We start from the raw sequence: 15,203 nt of genomic DNA on the forward strand, positions 1-15,203 counted from the left end.
AAAACACCAATAGGTTGTAGGGGCCAGCCAGGTGGCATAGTGGTTAAGTTTGCACATTCTGCTTCGGTGGCCTGGCGTTTGCCGGTTCAGATCCGGGATGCGGACCTTTGCACTGCTTCTCAAGCCATGCTGTGGCAGGTGTCCCACGTACAAAGTAGAGGAAGATGGGTACGGATATTCGCTCAGGGCCAATCTTCCTAAAAAAAAAAAACCCAACCAAACAAAAAAACCCACCAATAGGTTATAAAACAAACCAAAACCAACCCTCCTCCTCGTCCCCATGGGTCAAAAGGGAGCTTAAGAAAACCCAGAAATATTTCCTAAGTTGGAAGTCTGAGAAGTAAGGGTCCAAATGTCATATACAAAGTACTGCTCGCTTTCTTGGCCTCACAACGGAGTCTCTAAGGGGACCACGCAATTAGTACCCGGAAAAAAACCAGTATAATCTCTTAAGAGAACTAGATGAGTCCAGATGTTGGAGATTATGGTCTCCTGGAAGCAATGGAATTTATACCCGGAGATTAAAGAGAGGAATTAATTTATAGCTTTCTGTACCCGTTTGCAACATATGCTCAGCTTATTATCTGTACACATTGTGATGCACAGTAATTACAATGCTGAAAATAACGTGCGACACGTGACCACTGCAGGTAAGTTTAAAAGGGGGCATTTGTCGTTTTCTAGTCTGCACATCTGGTTCTCTATTTGCCATATGATTAATATAGGAACATATTACAGCGAAATCCTTTTACATCAAAGTTTTATTTGCCAGGAAATAGAATACTTTCCTTCCATCTCTCTCTCCTTCCCCCACATTCTAAGCTGAACTCTGAAACTTTGAGCGCTAGGGTTCATTTGAGTGAGCGGGACACAGAGTCTGCTCCTGCTTTTCTTCAATTCTAGAAGTTCCACAGTCACAGCTGGGATATATATGCATCCTTTGTTTTACAAGCAGGTCCACAAGGAAGAAACTCTAAAGATCATTCTAAAACCAGGTAGGGCCTCAAACACTGCAAACAGTTAAAACCATAGGAATTAAACTCTAAACTTTAAATTCCCTTTTATTGAAATATAAGTTTGTTTAGTATATTTACACCACTTTATGCACATATATACATAGAAGGCAAATTTTATCAAATAAAAAAGTTTTTCTTAATAAAAAATTAAAATAAAAACAAATTAAAGTGCATGAAATTTATTTTTCCTTCCGTTGAACCTCATCATTGTCAAAATTTTGGTCGGTTGGGAGGGGGCGGGAGAAGAAATTCATTATTCGACTCAGTGCACACAGCCGGCCCTGCGTTTGTAGCCTTCAGGCCAAAATGACAGGCGGCAAGGAACAAATCACACAAATTGTCAGGTCTGCAGAACTCTCCGGGTCTGCAGGTTCTGCTCCCTTTGTCCTGTCCGGAGCGGTTCCCCAGCTCTTAACAGTGATCTCACCATCACGGAGCTGGAACAAAGGCAGAGCACAGGAAGGGGGCTCCACCAGCCAATGTCACAGCCCTGCTCCGGGGCCACCAGCGCTGCGTTTGGTAGGAAATCGCAGAATTAGCTCAATGGCTAAAATAGAAGTTTTCCTCTTTCGGAGAGGGAATGAAGGGGGCCAAGGAATGGGGGCGTATCTCCCACAGAGACGGCTACCCGGGGGCCAAAATCCGGCAGCCCGTTTCTTTGGATCCAAACTCCGTGCTGGCACAGAAAAGAATCCTTTTATAGGCTGGGTGGAAGGAATGTTACACTTCTCGCCTCGGTGAGTTCGTCCTCCCAGAGCTTTAAAGGAAACAGCACGGGACTGAGAGAAAGAGGCAGGTGGGTGAAAGCGAAGTTTGTAGCCGCCTGCGCGCTTGGGCCACTGGTGGGCGTTGGCCGGCTGGTCCCAGGGGCGGCGGAGGCGACGGCCCTTCCCCCATCATCCATTCCTCAGGCAGGGCTTTCTCTCTCTTTCTTCTTGGGGTGACGCTAAATCCCCGGGCGGCGGCCGTACTTGGCCTTACAGTGCAAAATGTGCTTGGCGAGGAAGTCGAGGCGGCGCTGCAGCAGCTGAGCGTGGGGGTCTGCGAGCGCGGCCAGCTCCGGGAAGCGCGGCTCGTGGTGCCGGTAGAGGCGCAGCAGCCGGGCGGCCGCGTCCTGGCCGCGGTGCAGCTCCAGGACGCGCCGCGCTGTCCGCTCGCGGAACACGCACACGGACTGCAGCAGTGGCTCGTTATACTTGTCCCACATGCCTGCCACCCGGTAGCCGTGCACCAAGCCCGCCTCGTTGTCCAGAAAGACCAGCGCCCCACCCGGGCCGCGGTGCAGGTTGCTGGTGGCGCGCTGCATGACGCGCGGGTCCCACTGCAGGCTGAAGAGGTTGCTGACGAGCCGGTCGAAGTTGGCCGTCAGGTAGTCGAAGAGGATCAAGTCGGTCCATTGCACCAGGTCCACCAGCTCCGCCTGGCTGCGGTTGGCCAGCTCGCCCCCAGCGGCGCGCAGGGGTCGCAGATGACCGTCCTCGGAGCGCCAGGGTGCGGGCACCACCACGTCGGTGAGGTTGGGCAGCCAGCGCGTCAGGCTTACCACGCTGCCCTCGGTCCAGTGGGCAGCACGCAGCTCCTCCTGCACCTGCGCCCACTGCGCGCCCCGAGCCTCCACCCGGGCCAATGCCAGCGGCGGCACGTGGCGCTGGAGGCCCAGCAGGCGCGCCAGGTAGTAGGACAGGGCCTCGCCCTGTATCTGCTCCGGGTTGATGCCGTAGCGCACGCAGGCGCGGGTGCCGTCGGCGAAGCGGGCCAGCCGGTTGGAGCTGCGCCCGCAGCCTCCGCGCTCCAGGGCCACCACCCGGGCGCCGCGCGCCGCCTCGAGCCACGCCGCTGCCTGGGCCTCCGAGAAGCCCCGGGGCACCTGCTCCTCCAGGCCGCGGCTCCAGAAGACGCCCCCGTGCACCGCGGCGCGCCCCTCCGGCCGGAGCCGTCCGGCTGGCACGTGCCGCCTGCGCTCGCCTGGGGGCTCCCGGGACGGGCCGTCGGCGCCGGCCGCCAAGGTGAGCAGCGCCCGGAAAGTTTTCAGGGAGCCGCCGCGGGCGTCCCGCGCCAGGGGCGGGGGCAGAGGGAAGCGAGGCGCGGGCTCCGGGCCGCTGCTGCGGGCCGGGCGCCGCGGAAGGCGGTCTGCGGGCGACCGGGAGGCGGGTGGCCCGGCCCGCGGCGGCAGGAGCCCCCCCCCACAGCGCCAGCAGCGAGCCCAGCGCCAGCAGCCAGAGCCCCGAGGCGGCGGCGGCGCCCCGCATCCTCCGGCCCATGCTCCCCGGCCGCGCCGCTGCCGCCGCCGCTTCAAGCCGAGCCCGGGCGCCCGGGTCCCGGCGGCGAGGCGGGCCCGGCGGCTCGGGGGCTCCGGGGCTCCGGGCGCCTCGGCGCCATCGCGGCCGCGGGGCGCTGCGAGGCTCTGCCCGGCGCTGGGAACTCGCCTGGCCGCCGCTTCCCAGCTGCTTTTGTATTGCTCCGTGAGAGCCTCCGGCGGGCGCGATTCACAGGCGCCGGACCACGTGGGAGCGGGGATCCCCCTCCCCCTCCGCCGCCGCTCCCGCCCCCTCCCCCGCCCCTCCCCGCCTCTTCCCCGCCTCTTCCCCTTAAAGCGGCGATGGCGCCTGCCGAGCCGGGAGGCGGTCCCACCCCCTCGGCCCGGGGCTTGGGGGCCCGGAGAAGGCCCGGCTGGCGGCCCCCGCGCGGGGGGCGTCGCAGGGGGCGGCGCCGAGCTGCAGTCGGGCGGGGAGGGCAGGACGCGCCCTGGCCTTCGCGGGGGTGGCGGTGTCGCCAGGCCCCTTCGCCAGGGCAGCGCCTGGCCGCCTGCAAACTTCAGACTAACCCCCGCCGCGCTCCGGCCGCCGGCTGGCGAGGATCGGGGCGGGTCCCTTCGCCTTCTCCGTTCCCGACGGTGTGTGACTCACCCTGCCTTATGTAAATCCCTGGGAATCTCTCCGAGCCACAGAGGATGTGGCTCCAGCCGGTGCAGCCGGCATCTGTAGCGAACAACTTTGGGCCGACACCCCCTTCCCCGAGCGCGCTCGCCAGCGCGGGCCACTGCGGGCTGGTGCGCTCTGAGGTTGGCCCCCTCGCCTCTCCCAGGGGCCTCGCAGGGACTCGAACCTCGCCGTGCAAGTAGAACGCCTAGGCAGGCTCCCGCTCATTCGTTCATCCATTCGACCAAGAGTCTGTCTGGCCCCGGTCTGGTCACCGAGCAGTAAAAGCCGCAGATCCGAGTCCCAGCGCTGCCGGAGCGGACACCCCAGGGAGACGCGCAGGTTGCAGTGAGAGCATTAGAACCCAGCGCCCGACCTAGCGCGGGGGAGAGGGCTGCTGGGGACGAGTCCTCTAAAGAAATAATACTGGCTTGCCCACGAGGAAACTGAGGCACGGAGAAGGGATGGGCCTTGCTCCCGATCCCCCAGATCGCAGGTGGAGAAACTAGAATTCAAACTTAGGTCTCTCTTGGCAGCATGCCACTTGATTTTCCTTCCCTCGAGGAAGTCCAACATTTTTATCCAGTTGCCAGCATTCTCATATTTTTTTTTTACTTACTGTCATTTAGCCAGTCACTTTATTCTCCAAATGTGATTTTTCAAGTCAACAAATGAAAATAAAAATCCCCATATTGCCTTTCACTTAGTGGTTTAAAGGTTTAAGGGAAAAAGAAATGGTTGGGGGAGGGGATGGAGAGAAGGATCAAAAAACAGCAAACCACATTGTCCTCCAGCCACCTTGGGTTCAGTCCACGGGGAAAGCTCCTGGAGAAGAATTGCCGTCCCCTCCCTCCGCACCACAGTGCGCCCCAGATCCAAGCCGAGATTCCCAGGTGAGACACGGAGTCGGGGCGGGGGCGGAGTCCGCCTGCAGAAAGCTGAAGTTTGAAATGTTTCCTTCCACGGGTTTCTTTTCTCTCTCTGTAGCCCCTCAGCCGGCGCACATGGGGGTTTTCAATTGCGTTAGCCCATCAGCTGTCACTAGTTATATTTTGCTTTCCAAAGAATGAATGTTCTAGAGTTATAGGGCGGACACCCTCGTGTCTGTGGCTGAGCACACATCTGGGGCCTTGCAGCGCTGACCCAGGATCCCCTCGAGTGTTTCCATATTGGCTGAAGTGTGGCTCTTTGTTGCATCTGTTCTGCACCACGCGGTGGCTGTCTCATGCCTTTTATAGATGTTATCTGATGTTGCGATTACTGTGGTTCCCATATGGACGCACCAAGACTTAATTCATTAAAGTGACTGTCCTGTTCCAAGCAAGCTCCTCACCCGTCATCTTTCCCTGGAGGACAGGGACGGTGTTTTATCAACTTTCTATTTCTCTTCCCACCTAACAGAGTATATGACACTAAACAGGTGCTGAAGAAATTGAACTGAATTTTGATTTCACTTCTACCTAGAATTTTTGCTTTGGGTTTAACTTCTACCTAGAATTTTTTTTTTCAGTGAAGCTCTTCGGCTTGGGGAAACTGTAAGCAAGATCTCCACCTTGTGGGCATAAGTGGAATAGCATCTAATTAGAGAAAATATGCATTTTTAATAGGATGACTGTTCAAGTTGAATTCTGAAACTATTACCTGGCTACTTGGGCCGAAGCCATGTCCTAGGAGCTATGAGCAGGTTCAAAGTGCTTGATGTCTCTTTCTTTTTAGCTGTTCACAAAGATGTAAATAACTACATCCTGTCTAGTGTTTCAGGGCCGCGTGGCAGAAGGCCTGGCGCTTAGTGGGTGTTCAATAGCAGTTTCCTGAATAAATCATTGGAATGCTAATGAGGTGAAGTTCTACCAGGAGCGTATATCAAGTCACTTTTTAAAAAAATACCTTACTACTACTAAAAGATACACAAAAAAACACCTTTCCTTCATTGCAAAAGAAAAAAATATTGGTGAAGGCTCCGCATAATTTAGAGGGAGGAAGCACGTGATATTTACTCTGGGAGAGCTGGCCTTAAATGCAGACACCCCGAATTCCAGAATCTTCCAATCGTGTTAGTGGTCCTGACTAAGAAGTGGAGTCGAAGCCGGCTAAGATCTTACACCTCTGAAGATGGCCTGGCTCCCTCCTAGCCCCGTGCCGCTAGCCGCGGGACTGAGTGCCCTGTGTACTAGAACACGGTGCGCTAATAGAAACTTTAACAGGTGCACTGAAATGCAGAATTACGGAAAAGCAAAGGCATAAAACAAAAACAAGACCAAACAGCAAACCCAATGTGGAATGCAGTTTGAAAGTGGCATTTGGTTATTTTAGACAGTGTTTAAAAGCATTCCTCTGTCTACCTGTATGAAAAGACTTCCACTTTCCTTTACGTCCCAACCTGAGGACACCCCTCCCGCACCCACAGCCCAGCCCCTGGGCTCTTTGGGATTGCATCTGTCTTCACAGCCTGTCGTCTCAGGCCCTTCTGTCCTTCTGGCAGTTGCTTGGGGATGAGAGAAGTCCTGCTCATTGGTCCCTAGAGAGGAACCCGTTTTCACCTTGAAAGCCTCCTTAATATTCCTCAGAGCTTCTCTGTGAGCCTAGACTTCCAGTTGCTTCACGCTTTCCCTCAGTCCTGTTTGAAGCAGGGTCTGGTGTGTGTGACTGCCTGCTCGGGAAGACAGAGGAGGTGGAGCTGAGGGTTGGAGCAGGGCGGGAGGCTGGGAGTCAAACATTTTCCAAATCTGGTATTTCTGCTTTCTGGCCGTTTCCTTTCTGGCTGGTTATTTCCCGTCTATGAGTTTTGGGTTCCGCATCTGAGAAATGAGGATAATGAATCCTGCGTACCCCCATGGCTGTTATGAAGTGCCAGCGAGCTGTTAATATCCGCCGTGACAATGTTAGCAGCAGGCCCCTTCGGAGCGCTGTGCCGGGCTTGGCGCACATGGCTGTCTCCTTTGACCCCCCAACAAGCATGATTGTCCCCCCTTCACAGATGGGAACCCCGGAGCTTAGCCAGTGACTGGTCTGAAGTCACGCAGCGAGTAAATGGCAGAACTGAGGTTACAGAACGATGGAGGCCAAACCCTTTGCAAATTGTAAAGTGCTGGGAAAATGTCAGATATAAAAATTACTGCATTTAATCAAAGTAGACTCCACTCAGATGAAATTTTGCTTTGAAGCGTTCTCTGGGATTGCTACTAAGTGAAGTGGTTAAGAGAAGGAACCCTGAAACCAGTCTGTCTGGGTTTCAACCTTACCAGCCGTGTGACCTTGAGTAAGTTACTTGACCTCTCTGTGCCTCAGTGTACTTCTCTGTAAAATGCAGTGATAATAGTATTGTTAGTGTTGTTCATACTAATTATAACAATTATGCAACGTCATGATTAATAGTAATTAATTAACAGTAACAAACCTTATAGCTTATTGTGATGGTTAAATTAGTCCCTGTATTTTAAGTGCTTAAAAGATGGTCTATGAGTTCACTATTAGCATGGTTTGTTACTCCCTTTCCTTCCTGTTTCACTGTTTCGTCGCCCGGATGGGGGTCTCCTCCTTTTCCTGTTTCTGTCCTCCACCCAGCCTCACTCGGCTCTGAGAGACCTGATAGAGCTGGCCTTCCCGCTCAGGGCGCCCTCTCTGTGCCTCAGACGGGCGTCTGCCCGGACAGCTTTGCTCTTTTCCTTTCCCTCAGAGCTGGCCAGCCGGCTCTACTGGGGTTCCCAGGGCAATTCTTGTCCCAAGCCCGGAACCTCCAGGTAGCCTCTCACCACTCTCCTCCTTCAAAGCCGACCTTTTCTGAGTCTTCTGAGTTATAAGCTCCTCCCAAAGACAGAGGCCCCCAGGTGCACCCTCTAGATGCTCCTACAAAAAGGAAGAGAGGGAAAGACTGTGTCAGAGAGGAGTCTAATATTCCTTGAAACTGGGTATGACTCCTGCTTCAGCCATTACTAGCTGTGCGACCTCAGGCAGCTTTCCAACCTCTCTGGGCCACAGTTTCAGGGTTTGTGTCTCCCTCTTCTCCACTCTTTCTCCCGCTAGGGTGCATTATTTTCTGCTTGGGCGTCATTTTCCTTTTCTTTGTATCTTTCTATTTGACCATGATCTGGGTCTCCCAAGGATTCCTTAACTGATCCATCGTCACATACGTGGCTGTCAGGGGCAGGCAGGCATATATACACCTGGTTCCAGGTAAATCCTCCTAGGGGGCTAGAAGGGAGTCAGGAAGTGGAAGAGTCTTTGCAATTAACCTGTCTGGCTGAATGAGTCACACGTTTAAGAATGCACCGTGTTTCTGGAAAGAAAGTCAAGGTTGACACCAACCGTGAATTTATGGTGAGACTAGCATTTTTATGATTCTCTTTATTCCGCATGGCTCTCTTTTTGATCTGCTTTTTAGAAAGGTTCCTAGAGCCACTGGTGTTTGAGACTAGAGTCTAAAGGTTGGAGCATTGGTGAATTAACTTGGTAGACATCGGAGCAGATGCTGACATTATCTCAGTCACATATCATCATACAGGGTCTGGTGTTAAAAATTCTGCACTGGGCATTTGGGGACATGATTTGCTTTCTCTATTATAAGTCAGTTCAAGCGACATCTGGACTGTTCATGGGGTAAAGGCCACAGAACTGGCAGTAGCCATGGGGCAGCAGATCTTCTCTCGTCCTTAATGCCTTCACCCTCCCCTCCCTTCCTTCTCCCCCAGGTCTCCACCCCCCTCCCTCTGCCTGTGCTGGGGTGGGTGGGTGGGAGGGGCGAGGCTGAATCCTGACTCGGCTAACCCGGGGGCGTGGTGCTTTCATCCCCTTGCCAAGGTTTGGGTTAGCGACGGCATGTGACACCACTCTGGCCAGCGAGACCTGAGAAAGGCCACAGGGAGGTGTCTGGAAAAGATGTCTGTTCTAGTACAAACAGACCGAGAAGAGATATGGCAGCTTTTCTCCACGGTTCGGGTCCACACGGAGGCCTGGAATTGGGGCCGTCCTTGGGAAACTGCAAGGGGAGCACAGGTGGAGGGTGCAGCGCAGGAAGATGGATGCAAGAACCTGGGCCCTTGGTGGCGTCACCAAGCCCCCGAATTAATCAGCTCTGAAACCACACACACTCTGAGCTGGGGTTTTCGTTGTTTGCAGCCAAAAGGTCCCTAAATGATAGCCCTCTCCCATAGGGGCTCACAAACCAGGGAGGGCAGACACATAAACATGTCTCTTCGGTCACAACCGCGCTACCCGGGAGACAGTGGGTGTTGTCTTCTGGGACAGGTGTCCTGCAGCCAGGCTGAGTCTTGCACCTATTGCTGTACCATCTTGGGAAAGTCACTGAACCTCTCTGGGCCTGTTAACTCATCTGAAAAATGGAGATGGTAACTGCTCCTGCCTCATTAACACGATTGTGTGGATGAAATGCACATTAAGCACTTAGTAATGCTCAATAAATATTATCGATCACCCACTCTAGCTCTCATGGAAATGGAAATCACATGGGAACACAGAGGAGGGAGGAACTCATTCCACCAGAGAAATCCAAGAAGGCTTCCCCAAGAGGGTGGGTGTTAAACTGACTTCTGAACGGCAAGCGGGGGTTTGCTGGTCAGGGTTTGGGGAGGACGGACATTTGGGTGAGCAGAGGGAACAGCATGTGAGCTCAGCAGCCATGTGCCCACGGCAGATTACCACATCTTTCAGGAGCTCAATTTCCTCACCCTTAAAAGCACTTGAGTGTGTTGGATTTGCTTAATCCCCCTTTGATAAAAGAAACAAATCTCAGGCCCCCTGCCTGGATTGAGAAGCGCCAGATCAGAGAATCTCCGTGGCCCCTTCATCACTCACTGGTGGCTGTTTCAGCCCACCCTGGAGGAATTCACTCAACAAACATCTCCTACTAAAAGAGCTGGCTCTCGCTGGCTGTGTTGATTTTCTTTGTTCGTCGCAGCCCAGAGCCTCATCCAGTGTGCAATTAGTGATTCCGGGCTTCCTCAGCTTCCCGAGGCCCCGCACGTCTCATCAGTCAGATAGACGCTGAAGCTTAATTAAGCTTGGAAAGCTTTCTGATTTCCTTAGCTGAAAGGTGGCCCGTAAGCACCAGGCTTTATTTTGGTGGCTCCTGCCAAGGGTGATTATAAATAGGACTCAGTGCAATGTGGCTGAGCTCTTAGGACGATAATGTGTCAAGACCAATCGAGGCTGCTGAGAGCAGAGATATTATCATAATGGTTCCGTCACATGCGGTGGGTGTTAATGGAAGTGGCTGTGAAAAAGAAAAAGTACTGCAGGCAGCCAGGCCGGGATAGAGGTGCTGTGAGTGAAATATCGGCTGCTCGTGGGATCTCCGTCATAATCATTAGCTATATTAGCCTCGGAGCCATTCTCCTGCCATCGCTTCGACCAGACTCAAGCTCAAGTAAAAAATGACTGCTTTAACTCCGAATGAAAATGTATTCCTTTGCTGCTTTTTAAAATCCATTTACATTAAAATGATGGCCAGTAGGTAAGTAATTTATAACTGGGGGCTCACTGCAGTGCGGACGAGTGTCGGGTGTCATCAGAATAGTGAGCCTCGTCAGTGGGAGACCAAGGGACTTCCGGACACGGGAAAGGTCATCACTGTTGGGCAGAAAAAGGATTGGCGAGAATATGCAAGGCGAGAGGTAACTGACAGACACGTGCTGGGTGGGGAATGGTGAATGGGGAGGTAGCTTTGCGTTCCCACAGTGCCGTAGGTGGAAAACCGGCGAGAGGGTCTTCAGGAATGCAGCCCTGGGGAAGAATGTGCTGGTTTCCTGGGTCCCAGGTTTCATCACCTAAAACCATTTTTCTGCATCCCATAATCATCCAGTCAGTCACATCCGATGATGGTGGTGATGACGACGGTGATGGTGATGGTGGAACTCTGTTGTTAGTTGGACCTTCCCTGCTCTTTTCAGATCCAGTTAATCTTGCCTCAAGTTCGTATCCCCTGGCCTGGGAGGACCCAGCCACTTTCCCTCTATTTCTGAGAGCCCTGGGGCTTTGCTGCTCAGGCTTGTCTCTCTGCGTCCACTTCTTGCTTCCATACTTGTTGCTTTGGGTCCAACACACGTTAACACAGGAGTGAAGTTCAGTGCCTTAGTCACTACCCGCCTCACCAAATCGGCTTGGACCAAGGGTAGGAGTTTCGCGACTTCACTGAAGACCTGGGGGTGGGCGGGTCACATCCTGTGCAAGGCGTTTGTGCATCTGGCTGACCTTGCCCTCCTTTCTCTCCTCCTTTCCCCTTTGTGGGGAAACAGGCAGAATTTCCCTCTGCCTTCATGCAGCTCAGGGCTTCTCCCACTCAGGCCCCTCTGGAGCTCAGCCCTGCCTCTGGTCAGCAGACTGTCAAAGTTTCTCTTGTGATCAAACCTGCAAAGGGATTCTGGCGGACACAGTTAACATTTCCGGGGTACTGTCTACACGCGAGGCAGTGAGCTGAGCTTTCTGTGCACTGAATCTTTTTTTTTTTTCCTTTTTATCCCCAAATCCCCCGGTACATAGTTGCATATTTTAGTTGTGGGTCCTTCTAGTTGTGGCATGTGGGACGCCGCCTCAACATGGCCTGATGAGCAGTGCCGTGTCGGCGCCCAGGATCCCAACCAGCGAAACCCTGGGCTACGGATGGATGTGGAGCACATGAACCCCACCACTTTAAGAGCACCCCCGCCCCCCGGTATTATTCTCCCATTTCATTGATCTGCCAAAGACCAAAGTTACGTTAACTACAATGGCACGTGGCCTCTTGGGGTGCAGAAGCACCCTGGGGAGTCAGCACAGGGACCAGCGTCCTTGGTACTGGCGCATTTGAAACAGGTACTTGCTCACGTCTCTCCTCATCTCTGCCGCGTGATTGAGCCCAGCCCGTCTACTGGGAGCTCTGCCGCAGCACAGGAAGCTCCGTGTGGTTATATCTTATCAGGTGGGATAAGGGTGGTGGGAACAGAAGTGGGTGGACCGCACAGTGCTGGGCGCGGCACCATCCTGAGTAAGGATAGCCATACAAGAGCACCGCCCTAACTTCTCTGCTCACACCCTCCCGGGAGCCGACTCTGAACCCCGCCACAGGGTAGCCCCGTGGGGCGGGCGTGGGTGTCACACACCAGGCACTGAGACTCTCTGCTCCTGAATATCTCTAGTACCTTTTCATTTCACTCAAGGAGGAAAGGAAGACAGGAACTCAAAGGCCGTTTCTCGGCTGCCCGAGTGGAGAGAACTGCCACATGTTAGGGACAGTGTGGGCCTGAGGAATGGCAGGAGGGCTGAGGGACGATGATGGTGACATGATTATGTGGCTCCTTGCTGACGCTTCACGTGCCAGCTGCTTGGGCTTTGCAGCAGCCTGCTGGGGAGGGGTGGTGGGTGGGCGTGGGTGACTGTGCCTGTCTGATGAAGGAGAAAGGCGAGTGCCAGAGGGCGGTCATGTGAGAGGAGCTAGTTCCTGGCAGACCTGGAACTTGAACACACTTTACCTGACTCCCGCATCATGGCTCTTCTGTGGCATTCCCTCTTTGCTCAGTTCTGTTCACATCTGCAGACTCTGTCACCACCTCAGGTTTTCCACATGGTGATATGTCCATGTGATACTTATGTTATGACGTCCACTAAAACTCCAGGAAGGAGGGCAGAAGAAGGCAGCCAGGGACAGTTCCTAAAAGCTGCAGTATCTAAAAGCTCCTCTCCCATTAAATGGTGCTTTCCATTCCTCTTGTCAGCAGCTGTGACAGGAAGGAGGGGGAAAAGAAATGGAGAAAGAAGGGTTGGGGAAAAAGAGAGAGAGATGATTTTGAAATCTTCTTCTTTGCTTGCCTGTTTCTGTTGGTTGACAGAGGATCTAATCAAAGGAGTCAGAAAGAGAGACGGGGTCATCACTGAGCATTGACTTCTTTTCTAAGTGACATTTTTTTGGGGGAAAAATGATCATAAAACAACTCTGCGATGGCAAAGAGGAAACGGTCAGAAGCAAAAAGCTTTCTCGTGCTTTTCTGCTCCCCTGCTCACACAGAACCAAACCAACAGACCAGAGCAAGGTGGCTCTGCCGTCTTTCCCCATGAAGAGTGTCCTTTCGTTAGGGACGGTGACAGGTTGCATTACTGTTTAGGATCAGTGACGGTAGCTGGCGCATACAGAGTTCTTCCCGCCTTGGTTTTCCCATTTGTAAAATGGGCTATGAGTGCTTGCCTCACAGGGGTATTGTGAGAATTAAAAGAAATTATGGGATTAGAGAAATATAGTAGGTGAAAAGCTTCAGTATAGTTCCTGGCATATAGTAGACACTCAATAAATATTAGAAACCACACTCCCAGCTGTGTAGAAACAGGTCTGGGAGGATACATACCAAGCTGTCAGCAGTATCAATGCTCAGGAGGGGTGTGTGTGGGGTAGGTACTTTTACTTTTTCCCCTTTTCATCCTTACTTTGTCCCTCACAGACCACTTGGGGAGAGCATGCTGTGTGAGTATGGATGGGTGTGTGGAGGCTCCAGTTAAAAGTTAAGATCAGATAGACAGCACTAGAGGATGTGGCATCTTGGTGCCTCTGTCTTTGTCTGATTCTAAAATTTGCACTCACTGCTCTTGAGTCAGGTGAGGTGCCTTGGGTGGCAAGCAACAGAAACTGGCTGGCTGAGTCAAGAAGCGAAAATGGGATTTGATAGAAGGATGCTGAAACAGTTCCCAGCATCCAGGGAGGAACTGAAATTTGGGCGCTGGAAGCATCCAGACTAAGCTGCCCGAGGTGGGCGAGCAGGAGGCCCCTCCCTCTCTCAAAGGTGTGGTACCCGCTGTCATAGCTCCAGTCTCCTCCCATTCAAGCTCCTACATTCCAGGGACAGGGAATCTGATTGGTCCATTTTGGGGGCAGAAGTTTCCACCATCCGCTCACCCAGCCTTGGCAGGGCAGGTGGTACATAAGGGAGCAGTTCTGTGCTGTACCGTCACACCCTATGCGCCCACCCCAACACTTCTGTGTTGTTTGATTTTTGAAAATTATCCTGCATTACTTTTAAAATAATAATGCAAAAAACTTTAACAATTAAAATAAGTAGACACTGCTGTAAGATCTCGATGGAATGCATTTTGTGCATCTTTCATAAGGAGCCAATAAAAATCAAAACCAGGCAGCATGATTCGTCATTCATGTGCCTGGTGATGCATCACGGGGTGACACATCTGCCTGGGGTCTGAATAAATGTTGGTTATGATGGCAAATGCACCCACACAGCAATAACAATACTCGTCTTTTTGACTCCAACAGTTAGCAGATCCAACATTTCCATAAATTTGTTTAGTGTCGCCTCACAGATTAGGGTGGGAGTTTGAGACCTTTATTAGAGGAAAGAAAAGTAATAAGTCATCTCTGATTTTTCTATCACTAGTTGTTGTTCTTTTATGGTGATTGGGAGGCAGGCAATATGAAGCTGCGGAAGGTATGCGGGATTTATTAAGTGTGTGTGTGTGTGTGTTTTAGTGGGTGGGGTGGAGAAAGAAAGAGAGGCAGAGAGAAGGGAGAGAGAGAGAGAGAGAGAACTCATTTCATTGCCCTGAGGCAGAATGATTTAGCTAGTCTCGTATAAAGCGAGCTCAAACGCAGACCGCATTTTCTGTGCTGACCATCTGTGTTGCCCAGGAAAGAGGAGCCCAGCCAGGGCCCAGAGGTTGAGGAAAAAGTGAGAAGCAGGGAGCACGGCCAGGCCGGGAGGGGTCGGGAAATGCTTTGTGTCCTCGAAATGCCTCCTGGCAACGTCCACACCACAGAGGCCTGGCTTGGCTGCCTCCCCTCCTGTCAGCCCCATAAGTGTCCTTCCCAGTGTCAATAAATCCTCTCCTTGGCCACCCACTCCTTTCTTGTGATTTTTTTTTTCCTGGAGGTGGGTGTTGCTGGGAGAGGCCATCAGAAACTCCTTATTTGAAGGCAGAACCCTCATCTCTAACAAACAGGGAGAGACTAATAATGGATACCAGATTCAGACCTGGACCAAATAGGTCCTGATGCCTCCTCCATGTCAAAAAGCCAGCGCAGAAAGACCAGAGACCCACAGCTGCGCCAGTGGCCACTGGCTGCGCGGGGACCACTCACAGAGCTGTCCAGCAGTCTGTCTTAGCTGTAACGTATTGAGCATTCTGATATAGTGTTTGCTCCCAAACCAGCCCTGTAATCACGTGATTGTAAGCTAGCCCCCGAGTCTGCTCTTCCGGGCGCAGGGGAAGACCAGGCATCACGAGCTGCAGGTGCTCCCCCTGCCGTGAGAGCCCTCCCAAGGGTGCTCGTGCTGAGACG

The 15,203-nt window shown here is 52.9% G+C and overlaps 1 protein-coding gene across 1 annotated transcript; it reads right to left on the reverse strand.

Moving 5' to 3' along the window:
* Positions 1–212: 212 nt before the first annotated feature.
* On the reverse strand, positions 213–3,391 carry FJX1 (four-jointed box kinase 1). The gene is given in 2 exon segments (XM_046643984.1): positions 213–3,198; positions 3,200–3,391. Coding segments are annotated over 2 exon segments (1,314 nt in total). The 5' UTR covers positions 3,278–3,391; the 3' UTR covers positions 213–1,962.
* Between the last annotated feature and the right edge of the window lie 11,812 nt (positions 3,392–15,203).

The sequence above is a fragment of the Equus quagga genome, chromosome 17 (genome assembly GCF_021613505.1).
Source record: "Equus quagga isolate Etosha38 chromosome 17, UCLA_HA_Equagga_1.0, whole genome shotgun sequence".
NCBI classification, from domain to species: Eukaryota; Metazoa; Chordata; class Mammalia; order Perissodactyla; family Equidae; genus Equus; species Equus quagga.